Consider the following 14,254-nt stretch of genomic DNA (forward strand, 5'->3'; position numbering starts at 1 on the left):
TTTTGTAGCCTTTCAAAAGTGTCTATTTCACTTATAGCCTAGTTTTATTTTTAAAACCCTCACAAAATAGGTTGCAAAACTTTATAAACAAGGTTGTAACTTTCCAAAGGGTGTGTGCTAGGACCCTTGTGAAGCCCCTACTAGAGTCCAGCTTGGAGCCAACTCAGGCACCCTCTCTGCCCTCCCCTGCACCCCCAACCCCTACCCCCACCCCTCTGCCAACAATTCAATACTATTGAGGTCATAGGGTTGGCTGAAATTTGTTAAAAACATGGAGAGTAACCTCTGGGGAATAAATCACTGGGGGAAGAGAGATTACAAGTACCATTGAAGGTATATATGTTCAAAAGTTAATTTGGTTATATTATCAAATTATAGTTCTTCAGACAGCTGAAACTTGCTCTAAATTAGATTTGGGGAGGCATATCAAAACTAAATCATCTGCATATAAGACACACTCACATAAAAAGAAAAACACAGAAGACCAAGGGTTCTTAAGTCGGGGGAGGCTATATTCCAACTTGGGGGAAGGGTGAAGGCATTGCAGTTCTGACGCTTGATCGTGATGTTCAGAGTCCTGCAGTCTCCGAGTGTGGCAGGACGCAAGGGCTGCTGGGCCTGGCTGGACTCTCCACCCCTCTGCCGCGCAGTGTGCGGTATGCGGGCAACTGCAGTGTCAAGCTGGCAACGCTCCTGAGGCTCCTGAGTGTTTATCAACTCAGTAGGTCAAAAGTCTGCAGACACTGGGTGGAGCAGCAGTAAGCCACAAAACTCACAGTTGTCCTCCTGGGGAAAGAGCGGGAGATGAACACCGTGAGTTCAAGAGGAAAGCCTCAGGATTCCTTCCATTAGAGACAGTCTTTTTCTTGGTTAAAATAAAGAATTAGGTATGGTCAACAGAACACACCACAGAAATGTAAATTCCTTTTAAAACTGAGCACTGGAATGAGGTGAGGTATGCTTGTGCTCATTTTATGAGCAGCTTTCAGACAACACCTCTATGTCAGCTGGAGCGGGTTGACTTGCCCTCCTCCAGGGGATCTTCCCAACCCAGGGGTCAAATCTGAGTCTCTTATGTGTCCTGCAGTGGCAGGCAGGTTCTTCACCAGTAGTGCCACCTGGGAAGCCCCCTATGTTAGCAGCCTAGGAAAAATTAGCTTTTTCCATGTTATGGTCTTAATTCTGCTTACTAGACCCAGTGCAATGAGAGAATTTTAAATACATTATAAAAATCATGTAATTGAAAATGTCACCAATTTAACTAGAACACACACACACACACACACATACACACACATACCAAAGAGTTTAAAAAACACAATTTTAAGGGATTTATCCTACAAACGTATTCCCATAGATTGCTTATAGAGGTAATTTCAGAATCTGAATCCCAGAGTTTGAGGGTCTTTTCCCACAAAGCAGGGGAATCCCGTCTCAAACTCCACTTGGCATCTTCCTGCAGTAAGTCGTGAGCCAGTCTGGGCAGCTCCAGTGGCTGGATGCCTTGTTTTCCCACCAGAAGTGCTATCCTCTGGTGAGGAGAGAATAGTCTACTGTTGATTACAGAGGATTCCCTGTGCTGTTTTCTCTTTTCCCCACTCCTCAACCCAGTCTTTGCCTTTCTCTGTGGTGGCACTAGTGGTAAACAACCCACCTACCAATGCAGGAGCTATAAGAGATGTGGGTTCAATCCCTGGGTCAAGAAGATCCCCTGGAGGAGGGCATGGCAACCCACTCCAGTATTTCTGCCTGGAGAACCCCATGGACAGAGGAGCCTGGTGGGTTACAGTGCATAAGAACTGCACAGAGTTGGACATGACTGAAGCGACTTAGCACACATGCATGTAGTCCAAGAAGGTGACCTCTACAGACCCTACCTCCCAAACTACCTGATGGCTGGTTTCTGGGTAAATTAGGACAGTAGGAGGCACAGCCACAAGGTAAAGGGCAGGAAGAGAGAAAAGTTGAAATTTTTTTCTTCTTTTTAAGAAAAAGTCAAGTTAATACAGTTATAGGTACACACAAACAGAATAAAATTCATCCACTTTAAGTGTACAGTAAATCAGTTTTGAAATATGTACAAGTATTTAACACCACAATCAATATATAAAATATTTTTCATCTCTCTAAATGTTCCTTGTGTCCACTTGCAGCAAAGCACCATCCCCCTAGCCCCCTACCAAGTCTCTGGCAACCACTGATAAACCGTTTTGTTTCTCTATGGGCTTTAATTTTCTCCGGGTCACCACAATCCTCCAAAAGAAGCTTTGCCATTGTATCATCTTGGATGATCAAAGATCTCAAGGCAAGAGCTAGACCTACTTCTATGGGTTCTCCTGTCTTAGATTTTTGTACTAATCCTGGATTCCCTAACCAGCTAGGTTTGGCTGATATGAGGATATAGCTCCCCTGGATGGACCTTCCTATATGGCTTTAGTTCTCACTGGGCTCCAGTCACAATTTTCAGCACCCAACCAGGCGGCTGACAACTTTGCCCTAGCCTTCACGTCCTGCTGGCACAGTCTCACTTCCTGCCAGCAGAAGTGAAAGCTCAGGGCCTTCTTGGGTCTTCTCTGAACATGCCCACATTCTTGGGCATGCACACGACCTTACATGCTCCCAGAAATACGTCAGTGCTTTTTGAGGCCCCTGCAGAAACCTCATTCTCCTATCTTCCTTTTCAGCCTTCAGTTCAGTTCAGTTGCTCAGTTGTGTCCAACTCTTCCAACTCTTTGTGACCCCAAGGACTGCAGCATGCCAGGCTTCCCTGTTCATCACCAACTCCCAGAGCTTGCTCAAACTCATGTCCATTGAGTTGATGATGCCATCCAACCAACTCATCCTCTGTCACCCTCTTCTTCTGCTGCCTTCAATCTTTCCTACCATCAGGGTCTTTTTCCAATGAGTCAGTTCTTCATATCAGGTGGCAAAAGCACTGAGCTTCAGCTTCGGCATCAGTCCTTCCAATGAATATTCAGGGCTAATTTCCTTTAGGATTGGTTTGATCTCCTTGCAGTCCAAGGGACTCTCAACAGTCTTCTCCAACACTGCAGTTCAAAAGCATCAATTCTTTAGTGCTCAGCTTTCTTCATGGTCCAACTCATCCATACATGATTACTGAAAAACTATAGCTTTGACTATAAGGACCTTTGTTTGGAAAGTAATATCTCTACTTTTTAATATGCTGTCTAGATTGGTCATAGCTTTTCTTCCAAGGAGCAAGCGTAGTCTAATTTCACGGCTGCAGTAACCATCTGCAGTGATTTTGGAGCCCAAGAAAATAAAGTCTGTCACTGTTTCCATTGTTTACTCATCTATTTGCCATGAAGTGATGGGACCGAATGCCATGAATGTTGAGTTTTAAGCCAGCTTTTTCACTCTCCTCTTTGGAACCAGTCTGTTGTTCCATGTCTGGTTCTAACTGTTGCTTCTTGACCTGCGTACAGATTTGAGGGCAGTGCTTTAACAGCATCATCCTTTAGGACTTGAAATTGCTCAGCTGGAAATTCTATCACCTCCACTAGCTTTGTTCATAGTGACGCTTCCTAAGGCCCACTTGACTTCACATTCCAGGACGACTGGCTCTAGGTGAGTGATCACACCATCGTGGGTATCTAGGTCATTAAGATCTTTTTTGAATAGTTCTTCTATATATTCTTGCCACCTCTTCTTAATATTTTCTGCTTCTGTTAGGTCCGTACTGTTTCTGTTCTTTATTGTACCCATCTTTGCATGAAATGTTTCCTTGGTATCTCTAATTTTCTTGAAGAGATCTCTAGTCTTTCCCATTCTATTGCTTTCCTCCATTTCTTTGCATTGATCACAGAGGAAGGCTTTCTTATCTCTCCTTGCTATTCTTTGCAACTCTGCATTCAGATGGATATATTCTTCCTTTTCTCCTTTGCCTTTCACTTCACTTCATTTGTCAGCTGTTTGTAAGGCCTCCTCAGACAACCATTTTGCCTTTTTGCATTTCCTTTTCTTGGGGAGTTTTGATCACTGCCTCCTGTACAATGTGAACCTCTGTCTATAGTTCTTCAGGCACTCTGTGTATCAGATCTAATCCCTTGAATCTATTTGTCACTTTCCCTGTGTAATTATAAGGGATTTGATTTAGGTCACACTTGGATGATCCAGTGGTTTTCCCCACTTTCTTCAATTTAAGTCTGAATTTTGCAGTAAGGAGTTCATGGTCTGAGCCACAGTCACCTGCCAGTCTTGTTTTTGCTGACTTTATAGAGCTTCTCCATCTTCAGCTGCTTAGTCTACTATTTGGCCCAATAGCTATCCACTGCCTCAGACATCTGTGAAGTTAAGCAATTGCTTGTAATTGTTTTGACAATTTTTTGACAAATACCCTCTGGGAAGAGGTTTTCTGCACTGGTGAGCTCTGACTGAAGAAACAGAAGACAGGCTTGCAAGCAGGGTTTCTTAGTGAACCCCCCTTTGAAGGTGCTCCTACTTCCTTCCACACTTTTCCAACAGCTGCCAGCTTGCTGGTTTTAACTGTGATTGCAGATCCTTAGTTTTCAAGGTTAAGACTAGAGGATGGGACTTTAAGTTAAAACATCACAAAGATCTCTGTTCTTTCTGAGATCCAGCCACTTTTCTTGAATAAGTGCACTCCAGATTGCTGTAAGCTTTTTGTTAATTTCCAGAGTTCTGAAAAATTCAATTCTGACAACTTTTGCCAGTTTTAACTTTTGCCAGTTTTTCCCCCTGTTTTTATGGTATGGGTGACTATTTCCCCTCACTCTATCTCTACCTCTCTGACCAGAGCTTTTATTGGGCAGGCCTCTCATGATAGCTCTAGTTCTCAACAGCCTCCAGATCTTCCTTTGTTCTTTAAGCCAAAAGATTAAGAATAGTAAACTTTCCTACTGCTGTAAGTTCTTAGGTACTTTCTCATCCCTTCGGGTGCTCTGAATCCTGCCTGAACTCCTATAAATAGTCCCTCACCATTAATTCCTCTTCAACATTCCAGCTTATGTGTGTTTTCTAGCCAGTACTGTGACTTGATTTAGTGTGTGTTAGAGGGAGTGGCCTGCCCAGATAATCACAATGGTGTGATCACTCACCTAGAGTCAGACATCCTGGAATGTGAAGTCAAATGGGCCTTAGAAAGCATCACTAGTGGAGGTGATGGAATTCCAGTTGAGCTATTTCAAATCCTAAAAGATGATGCTGTGAAAGTGCTGCACTCAATACGCCAGTAAATTTGGAAAACTCAGCAGTGGCCACAGGACTGGAAAAGGTCAATTTTCATTCCAATCCCTAAGAAAGGCAATCCCGAAGAATGCTCAAACTACAGCACAATTGCACTCATCTCACACACTAGTAAGGTAATGCTCAAAATTCTCCAAGCCAGGCTTCAGCAATACATGAACCGAGAACTTCCAGATGTTCAAGCTGGTTTTAGAAAAGGCAGAGGAACCAGAGATCAAATTGCCAACATCCGCTGGATCATCGAAAAAGCAAGAGAGTTCCAGAAAAACATCTATTTCTGCTTTACTGACTACGCCAAAGCCTTTGACTGTGTGGATCACAATAAACTGTGGAAAATTCTGAAAGAGATGGGAATACCAGACCACCTGACCTGCCTCTTGAGAAACCTGTATGCAGGTCAGGAAGCAACAGTTAGAACTGGACATGGAACAACAGACTGGTCCCAAATAGGAAAAGGAGTACGTCAAGGCTGTATATTGTCACCCTGCTTATTTAACTTATATGCAGAGTACATCATGAAAAACGCTGGGCTGGAAGAAGCACAAGCTGGAATCAAGATTGCTGGGAGAAATACCAATAACCTCAGATATGCAGATGACACCACCCTTATGGCAGAGAGTGAAGAGGAACTAAAAAGCCTCTTGATGAAAGTGAAAGAGGAGAGTGAAAAAGTTGGCTTAAAGTTTAACATTCAGAAAACTAAGATCATGGCATCTGGTCCCATCACCTCATGGGAAATAGATGGGGAGACAGTGGAAACAGTATCAGACTTTATTTTTTTGGGCTCCAAAATCGCTGCAGATGGTGACCGCAGCCATGAAATTAAAAGATGCTTACTCCTTGGAAGGAAAGTTATGACCAACCTAGATAGCATATTAAAAAGCAGAGACATTACTTTGCCAACAAAGGTCCATCTGGTCAAGGCAATGGTTCTTCCAGTGGTCATGTATGGATGTGAAAGTTGGACTGTGAAGAAAGCTGAGTGCTGAAAAATTGATGCTTTTGAACTATGGTGTTGGAGAAGACTCTTGAGAATCCCTTGGACTGCAAGGAGATCCAACCAGTCCACCCTGAAAGAGATAAGTCCTGGGTGTTCATTGGAAGGACTAATGCTGAAGCTGAAACTCCAATACTTTGGCCACCTCATGAGAAGAGTTGACTCGTTGGAAAAGACCTTGATGCTGGGAGGGATTGGGGACAGGAGGAAAAGGGGACGACAGAGGATGAGATGGCTGGATGGCATCACCAACTCAATGAGCATGAGTTTGAGTAAGCTCCGGGAGCTGGTGATGGACAGGGAGGCCTGGCGTGCTGCGATTCATGGGGTCGCAAAGAATCGGACATGACTGAGTGACTGAACTGAACTGAACTGAGAGGGAGTGGCCTAAGGAAAAAGTCCATCAGAGTGGGATTCTGGGGTTGTGTTGGTGAGGACATGAATGACCTTCTTGCTAGGGAAACAACTTGACATCACTGATCACTTGAAGCTATGGTGTCACGATGACTTGAATGGTCATTCAGACTGCCAGTGGAGGATAAGGGCTGGGAGATCAAGTGCAGTGGTATTTGATTGCTGTGGCATTATGATGAATTCAAAGACTGTGTAGGGAGATGGAGTCTTCTAACTGCTGAAACGATCCCCCCAAATCCCAAGCCCCCTCAAAAAAAAAAAAAAAAAGATAAAGTTAGTGACAAACTCTCAATTCAAGGCATAGGTAGAGAATCAGAAAGTTTCTATGGTGGCCTTAGAGGAATTCTTATTTTATGAAGCTGTGGGAGCAACATGCCTGAGGTCTGAATGTACAAGCTGTAGAACCACATGCCAGCTAAAGGTATATTTATGCTAAGTCTCTTAAGCTAAGGTAAAGGTTCTGCTGGGAAAGGGTGAGGACTTGAGACGGAAACCTTTGTGTAGACAGGAGGATAAGAACCTTAAACCTCTAAAATCTCTAAACATTTCTTCACATTAGAAACAGCCTTTCTTGCCTTCTAAGAAAACAAGCATTCACTTGAATAAAAAGATTTCACTGACTTCATCTGGTGTGGTTACCTAAAAAGGAAATTTCTCTTCTTTAGGACCCACACAACAATACTCCCTGCCTCTAGGGCCATAGAGAAAGTAAAATCCCAGCATGATTCAGAGTTAATTGCTCCTGGGAGAGATTACATACATGAAGAAATTTTGCCAAATTTTATTTGCAGGAATTTGGAGAGCAATGGAGTCTAAGTACGTTAGCCAATGAGAATAAGTCTAAGACTGGATCAGGCCAAGGAGGGTGTTTCACATAGGCCTTAGGATTTAATGTGTTTGTTTGAGTACCTATAATGGTTAATAGAAGTCTTGACCCAGTAGAGGCCTACAGTCAGTGAGAACGAGATCTGGAACTTCCACTGTATAATCCAGAGGAAAAAGAACAAAGGCTTAGAGAAATGGGGATGTTGTAGTGGATCCAATGAGGTGTAATCTGCTCAGTCACTACCTGGAAATCTCTGAGAGGGTCAGGAAAGCAGTCCCTTCACTGAAACATTAAGATACATACTGGTGAGGGGAAATCAAATTGGAAATCACAAACACACCTGATACTTAATACAACTCATGCCTACTAGAGGTGAGAGAGAAGGCCTGCAAAAGTTCAGGTATTTGCCACATTGGTAAAGTTTCAAATGGAAAGAAGAGTTACATCCAGAACTGCTCACTATGAAGAAACAGATACATACTTGTGGGTTCCTTTGGATTTTGGAGGCAAAATACATTTTGGTGGGAGCTATTGGTTGTGCCAAGATGGAATAGCCCCATTGCTCCCAGGTCCTTTCTCTTATAATTAAAATAACACAACAAGCAAGCATTGGAAGACTCTGAAAGACAGAATGAAGACAGACAGCCTAGGACCCTAGGGCTTGAGAAGCAACACAGCAATGGTAAATCCCCTAGGCTTCCTTATTGCCTCCCATATACCTCAGATAGGACTCTGCAGACGCTTCCAACCCAGAACCACCAACAAGCAGAAGCAAAAACAAAACAAACAAAAAAACCAAATCCCCCAAACCTCCAAGAGAAGCCTGTTCTCCCTATCCAGAAGATTGGGACAGAGAAATCCATCCATTTCTATAGAAAGAAAGTAATTAGTTGCTTAGGGCTGGGTATCGGGAAATAGAGAGGTGACAGCTAAAGAGTACAAGGTGTCTTTTAGGGTGAGAAAAATGTTCCAAGATTGTCTGTGGTATTGACTGAACATATCTGTGACTATAGTAAAAACTGCTGAATTGTATACTTTAAGTGGATGAATTGCATGATATGTAAACTATCTCAATAAAGCTGTTAAAAAATAATAGCACTGAAAGGAGAAATAGATAAAACTCACAATAAGAGTGGGAACTTCAACATTTTTACTCTCAGCAACCGAACTACTAGCCTCTCAGCACAGGTACAGTAGAACTGAACAACTCAATGAACCAAAGAATCTAACTAACATATACAAAACATTCCACCCAACAGTAACAAAACACACACCCTTTTTCTCCCAGAAGCCCATGTGATATTCACCAGGATAGACTATATTCTGATTCTGTGCCGAAGAACAAACCTCGCAAATTTGAAAGAACTGAAATTATATACAGAGAATATATCTGGTTTCATCTCTGACATAAAAGAGCCTAGAAGTTCTCATTCCTGTTCTTATAACAAGAACAAGCTGAACAAACTGAAAATCAACAATTTTTCACTATTTACCAGAGAACTAAGGTCATAGGGCAAACTGCAACTTCAAAATCTGGCAAGACAGGTAGCTCCAGAGGGTCATAGCTGAGATTTGCTTACCTGGATAGAAGATACTAGAATTGCAGGGAGGCTAAGTGTGGAAAAGCCTGAGAGTGAGATATTCCTGGGGCTGCAATATTAGGGTGACCAGGACACAGGAACCTTATAAGGTGTCATGGTGAAAATCCAAAAAAGATCCCCTTGCTTCTCAGTCAGGAAGAGGGAAAAGAGTAGTCACTATGTAACATGTCGAGAGCATCTTCCATACAAAGGACTGCTCTCCAGAGGAAAGAGCTTACTAACACCTTACCCCAGCTAGGGAAGGACATTCTTCCCACCCAAGCCTGCTTTGGCCTGCCCATTCCACCTAAGTGGGGAAAGCAAGCTATGCAAGACAAGAAAAATTCATGAAGGTAACAGCCTAGAGATATAGGCCCACTAAAATAATGAGACATCATAAAATTGAGAACACTTCCCTCCCTCATTAATCACCAGAGTAAATGGCCTGCAGCATAAGGACAGTGGAGTATAGATCAAATTAATACCAAAAACTAACAATGAAAGATTTGAAACAGAAATTAAGGAAACAATCCCATTTACCACTGAATCAAAAAGAATAAAATACCTAGGAATAAACCTATCTAAGGAGGCAGAAGACCTGTACTCTGAAAACTATAAGACACCGAGGAAAGAAACTGAGGATGATACAAACAGATGGAAAGATATATCATGTTGTTTACTGGAAGAATCAATGTTGTCAAAATGAGTATTCTAACCAAGGCAATCTATAGATTCAATGCAAGCACTATCAAATTAGCAATGGCATTTTCCACAGAACTAGAACAAAAAATTTATATGGAAACATAAAGGACTCCGAATAGCTAAAGTAATCCTAAGAAAGAAAAATGGAGCTGGAGGCATCAGGCTCCTTGACTTAGGACTATACTACAAAACTATAGTTATCAAAACATTATGGTACTGGCACAAAAACATAAATATATATCAAAGGAATAGCATAGAAAACCCAGAAATAAATTATGAACCTATAGTCAATCTATGACAAAGGAGCCAAGAATTATACCATAAGTGGTACTGGGAAAAGGGAACAGCTACATGTAAAAGAATGAACTTAGAACATTCTCTATCACCATATACTAAAATAAACTCAAAATGGATTAAAGACCTAAATGTAAGGCTGGATATTATAAAACTCTTAGAAGAAAATATAGGCAGAACATTCTTTGATATAAATCACAGCAGTATCTTTTTGCATCCACCTCCTAAGAGGAGCCATGCATTTTGGGAAGATGCCCTGGAGGGGGAAATGGCAACCCACTACAGTATTCTTGCCTGGAAAATTCCATGGACAGAGGAGCCTGGCAGGTTACAATGTATGGGGTCACACAGAGTCAGTCATGATTGAGTGACTGAGCATGCAGGCACACTTAAGAGTAATGAAAATAAAACCAAAAGTAAAAAAATGAGACCTAATTAAACTTAAAGGCTTTTTCACAGCAAAGAAAACCATAAACAAAATGAAAAGACAACCCACTGAATGGGAGAAAAGATTTGAAAACAAAACAAGTGACAAGGGATTAATTTCCCAATATGGAACCAGTTCATGCAGCTCTAAATCAAAAAAACAAACCACCCAATCAAAAAATGGGCAGAAGATCTAAATCAACATTTCTTCAAAGAAGATATATCCAGATGGCCAAAAAGCACAGGAAAAGATGCTCAACAGGGCTAATTATTGTTGTTGTTATTTAGCTGTTAGGTCATGGCCAACTCTTTTGGACCCCATGGACTGTAGGCTCCTCTGTCTGTGGGATTTTCTAGGCAAGCATACTGGAGTGGGTTGCCATTTCTTTCTCCAGGGGATATTCCTGACTCAGGGATTGAGCCCACATCTCCTGCATTGGCAGGTGGATTCTTTACCACTGAGCCGCCAGGGAAGCCCTGCTAATTATTAGAGAAATGCAAATCAAAACTACAGTGAAGTATCACATTTGTCAAAATAGCCATCATCAAAAAAATCTATAAACAATAAATGCTAGAGAGACTGTGAAGAAAGCAGAACCCTTCTCACTCTTAGTGGAAATATAAATTGGTGCAATCAATATGGAGAACAGCACAGAGGTTCCTTAACTAAAAATACAACTACCATATAATCCAGCAATCTCGCTCCTGGGCATATATCTGGAGAAAACCATAGTTGGAAAAGACACAAGAATCCCAATGTTCACTGCAGCACTATTTACAATAGCCAAGAGATGGAAGCAAACCTAAGAGTCCATCAACAGAGGAGTGGAGAAAGATCTAGTATATATACAATGAAGTATTACTCAGCTATAAAAAAGAATGGAATAATGCCATTTACAGCAACATGGATGGACATAGAGATCATCATACTTAGTGAAGTATATCAAAGACAAATATCATATAATAACACTCATATGTGAAATCTAAAAAAGTGATACAAATTAACTTGCTTACAAAACAGAAATAGACTCACAGATGTCAAAAACAAACATGGTTACCAAAGGGGAAATGTGGAAGGGATAAATTAGGAGTTTGAGAGTAACAAATAAACACTACTATATATAAAATGGATAATCAACAAGGACCTATTATATAGCACAGAGAACTGTACTCAATATAGTAACCTATATGGGAAAAGAATCTGAAAAAGAATAGATATATGTATACGTATAAATGAATTACTCTGCTTTACACTCGAAGCTAACACAATATCGTAAATCAACTATATTACATATAAAATAAAATTTTAACATAAATAAAAATTTAAAAATAAAATAAATAAAATCTCAGCACTATTAAACCTTGGGTTCATCTTACATGGCCTGCAGGGGGTGCAGTGGGTAGTCCTGAGGGTGCTGGGGGAAGAGGGCCCTCCATGCTCCTAAAGCTCATTTACGAACAATGCATCCTGGGCTTGACAGAATATTGAGGCAAAGACCTAGCTTCTAAATTAGATAGGAGTATAGAAGGTAACTTGAGAAAATGGGAGAGAATGAAAATATGACAGAAATGCCTTCCTGTTAAAAATTTGCATTTAAAAACAAAAACAGCTGCAAGATGCAGACTCTCTGAAAAGAAGCATATAGAGAAGCCCAAATCAAGGAAGGAGAATTAAAAAAGGACATTAGGGGTGGCCCTAAGATGGCGGAGGAATAGGATGGGGAGACCACGTTCTCCCCCACAAATTCATCGAAAGAACATTTGAACACTGAGCAAATTCCACAAAACAACTTCTAAATGCTGGCAGAGGATATCAGGCACCCAGAAAGGCAGCCCATTGTCTTCTAAAAGGAGGTAGCTATCTGAGGGAGCTAGCTTGAGATAGCAACCCACAAAAAGCCCTAACCTAAGACACTGCCAGGCCCACTCACAGAACAAAGGACTGAGCAGAGCTAGCCAGCTGCGGCCCCGCCCATCCCCCACCAGAGACAGGCAGGCGAGGGCAGCCAGAGCAGAACGGGGCATTTGGCTCCAGAGAGGCATCAGATACCAAACCGCAAGTAGACTTCGTTGCTAACCAAGACTTCTTGGGATTCTGGATGATTGACATTTGCTGGGAGGGTCGCAGCCAGAGATCAGCTCCCCAGAAGAGACACATGGCACAACTAAGAAGGTGTGCCCGTCGTACACCCAGAAAACTGAGCGGCTGGGACGGGGGAGACGATGAGTCGCAGCCTCCAACTGGGGGAGACTGCGCTCGCCAAGCACCTGGTCACCTGAGCTGCTCGGACCTGGGACGGGCACAAAACGCAGGCCCAACCAAGTCTGCGCCTTTGTGGGGTACCCAAGAACCTGAACCTGAGCAGCTTAGACCTGGGGAGTGCATGCAACCCAGGGCCCGCATCAGACAGTTCCCAGCAGGGCAACCTAGAGCCTGAGCAGTATAGACTGGGAAAGCACACACGCCGAGAGCAGGGGCAAGCCCAGTGTGGCTGAGACACTGGGAGCGCTCCCCACACATGCCAGTGATATTTGTTAGCAGTGTTCCTCCCTCCCCACAGCATGACTGAACACGCGAGCCTAAAAAAAGTGACCACCACCGCCCCCCTTGTGTCAGGGCGGAAATTAGACACTGAAGAGACCAGCAAACAGAAGAAGCTAACATAAACAGAGGGAACCGCTTTGGAAGTGACAGGTGCAATAGATTAAAACCCTGCAGTTAGCACCAACTACATAGGAAGGGGCCTACAGACCTTGAGAAGTATAAGCCGGATCAAGGAACTATCTGAAAATGAACTGACCCCACACTGTCTGCAACAGCTCCAGAGAAAGTCCTAGATATATTTTTACTATTATCATTTTTTAAATCTTTTTAAAAATTTTAAGTACCCTATTATTACTCCTTTAATTTTCATTTTTATAACCTACTATTAACCTTGGAAAAAAAAAAAAGACCCTATTTTTAAAGCAAACATCATATATATATTTTATGATTTTTGTGACTTTTTTTCTTTAATATTGTATTTTTGAGAATCTAACCTCTACTCTATATTTTTAATCTTTGCTTTTTGGTATTTGTTATCAACTTTGTACTTTAAGAACCCAATCTTCAGTACCCATTTTTACTTGGGAGCTGGATCACTGGCCTGATTGCTCTCTCCCCTTTTGACTCTCCTTTTTCTCCCCTAGGTCACCTCTATCTCCCCCCGCCCCCTTTTCTTCTCTGCCCAACTCAGTGAATCTCTTTGTGTGTTCCAGGCTGTGGAGAACACTTAGGGAACTGTTTACTGGCTGGATCTGTCTCTCTCCTTTTGATTCCCCCTTTTATCCTCCTGGCCACCCCTGTCTCCTTCCTCCCTCTTCTTCTCTCTGTGTAACCCCGTGAACATCTCTGAGGGGTGCAGACTTTGGAGAGCACATAGGGAAGTGATTACTGGCTAGCTTGCTCTCTCCCCTTTGGATAGCCCCCTGCTCCTCCTGGTCACCTCTATCTCCTTCCTCCCTCTTCTCTTCTCCATGTAACTCTGTGTACCTCTCCGGGTGTCCCTCACTGTGGAGAAACTTTTCATCATTAACCTAGATGTTTTATCATTGGTGCTGTATAGATGGAGAAGTCCTGAGGCTATTCTAAGAATAAGACTGAAAACCAGAGGCAGGAGTCTTAAGTCCAAATCCTGAGAATACCAGAGAACTCCTAAATCCAGGGAACATTAAATGATAGGAGCTCATCAAATGCCTCCATACCTACACTGAAACCTAGCACCACCCAAGGGCCAACAAGCTCCAGAG

At 42.4% G+C, this 14,254-nt stretch overlaps 1 protein-coding gene across 2 annotated transcripts in view; it reads right to left on the minus strand.

Moving 5' to 3' along the window:
• Positions 1-494: 494 nt before the first annotated feature.
• LRRC28 (leucine rich repeat containing 28) overlaps positions 495-14,254 on the minus strand; it is a 198,764-nt gene continuing 185,004 nt past the window's right edge. For both annotated transcript variants that reach the window (XM_043489722.1, XM_043489721.1), the window contains one exon: positions 495-786. In XM_043489722.1, coding sequence (XP_043345657.1) covers positions 714-786 — 73 coding nt within the window. In that variant the 3' untranslated portion in view covers positions 495-713. The remainder of the gene's footprint in view (positions 787-14,254) is intronic.

Source organism: Cervus canadensis, chromosome 17 (assembly GCF_019320065.1).
Source record: "Cervus canadensis isolate Bull #8, Minnesota chromosome 17, ASM1932006v1, whole genome shotgun sequence".
Taxonomy (NCBI): Eukaryota; Metazoa; Chordata; class Mammalia; order Artiodactyla; family Cervidae; genus Cervus; species Cervus canadensis.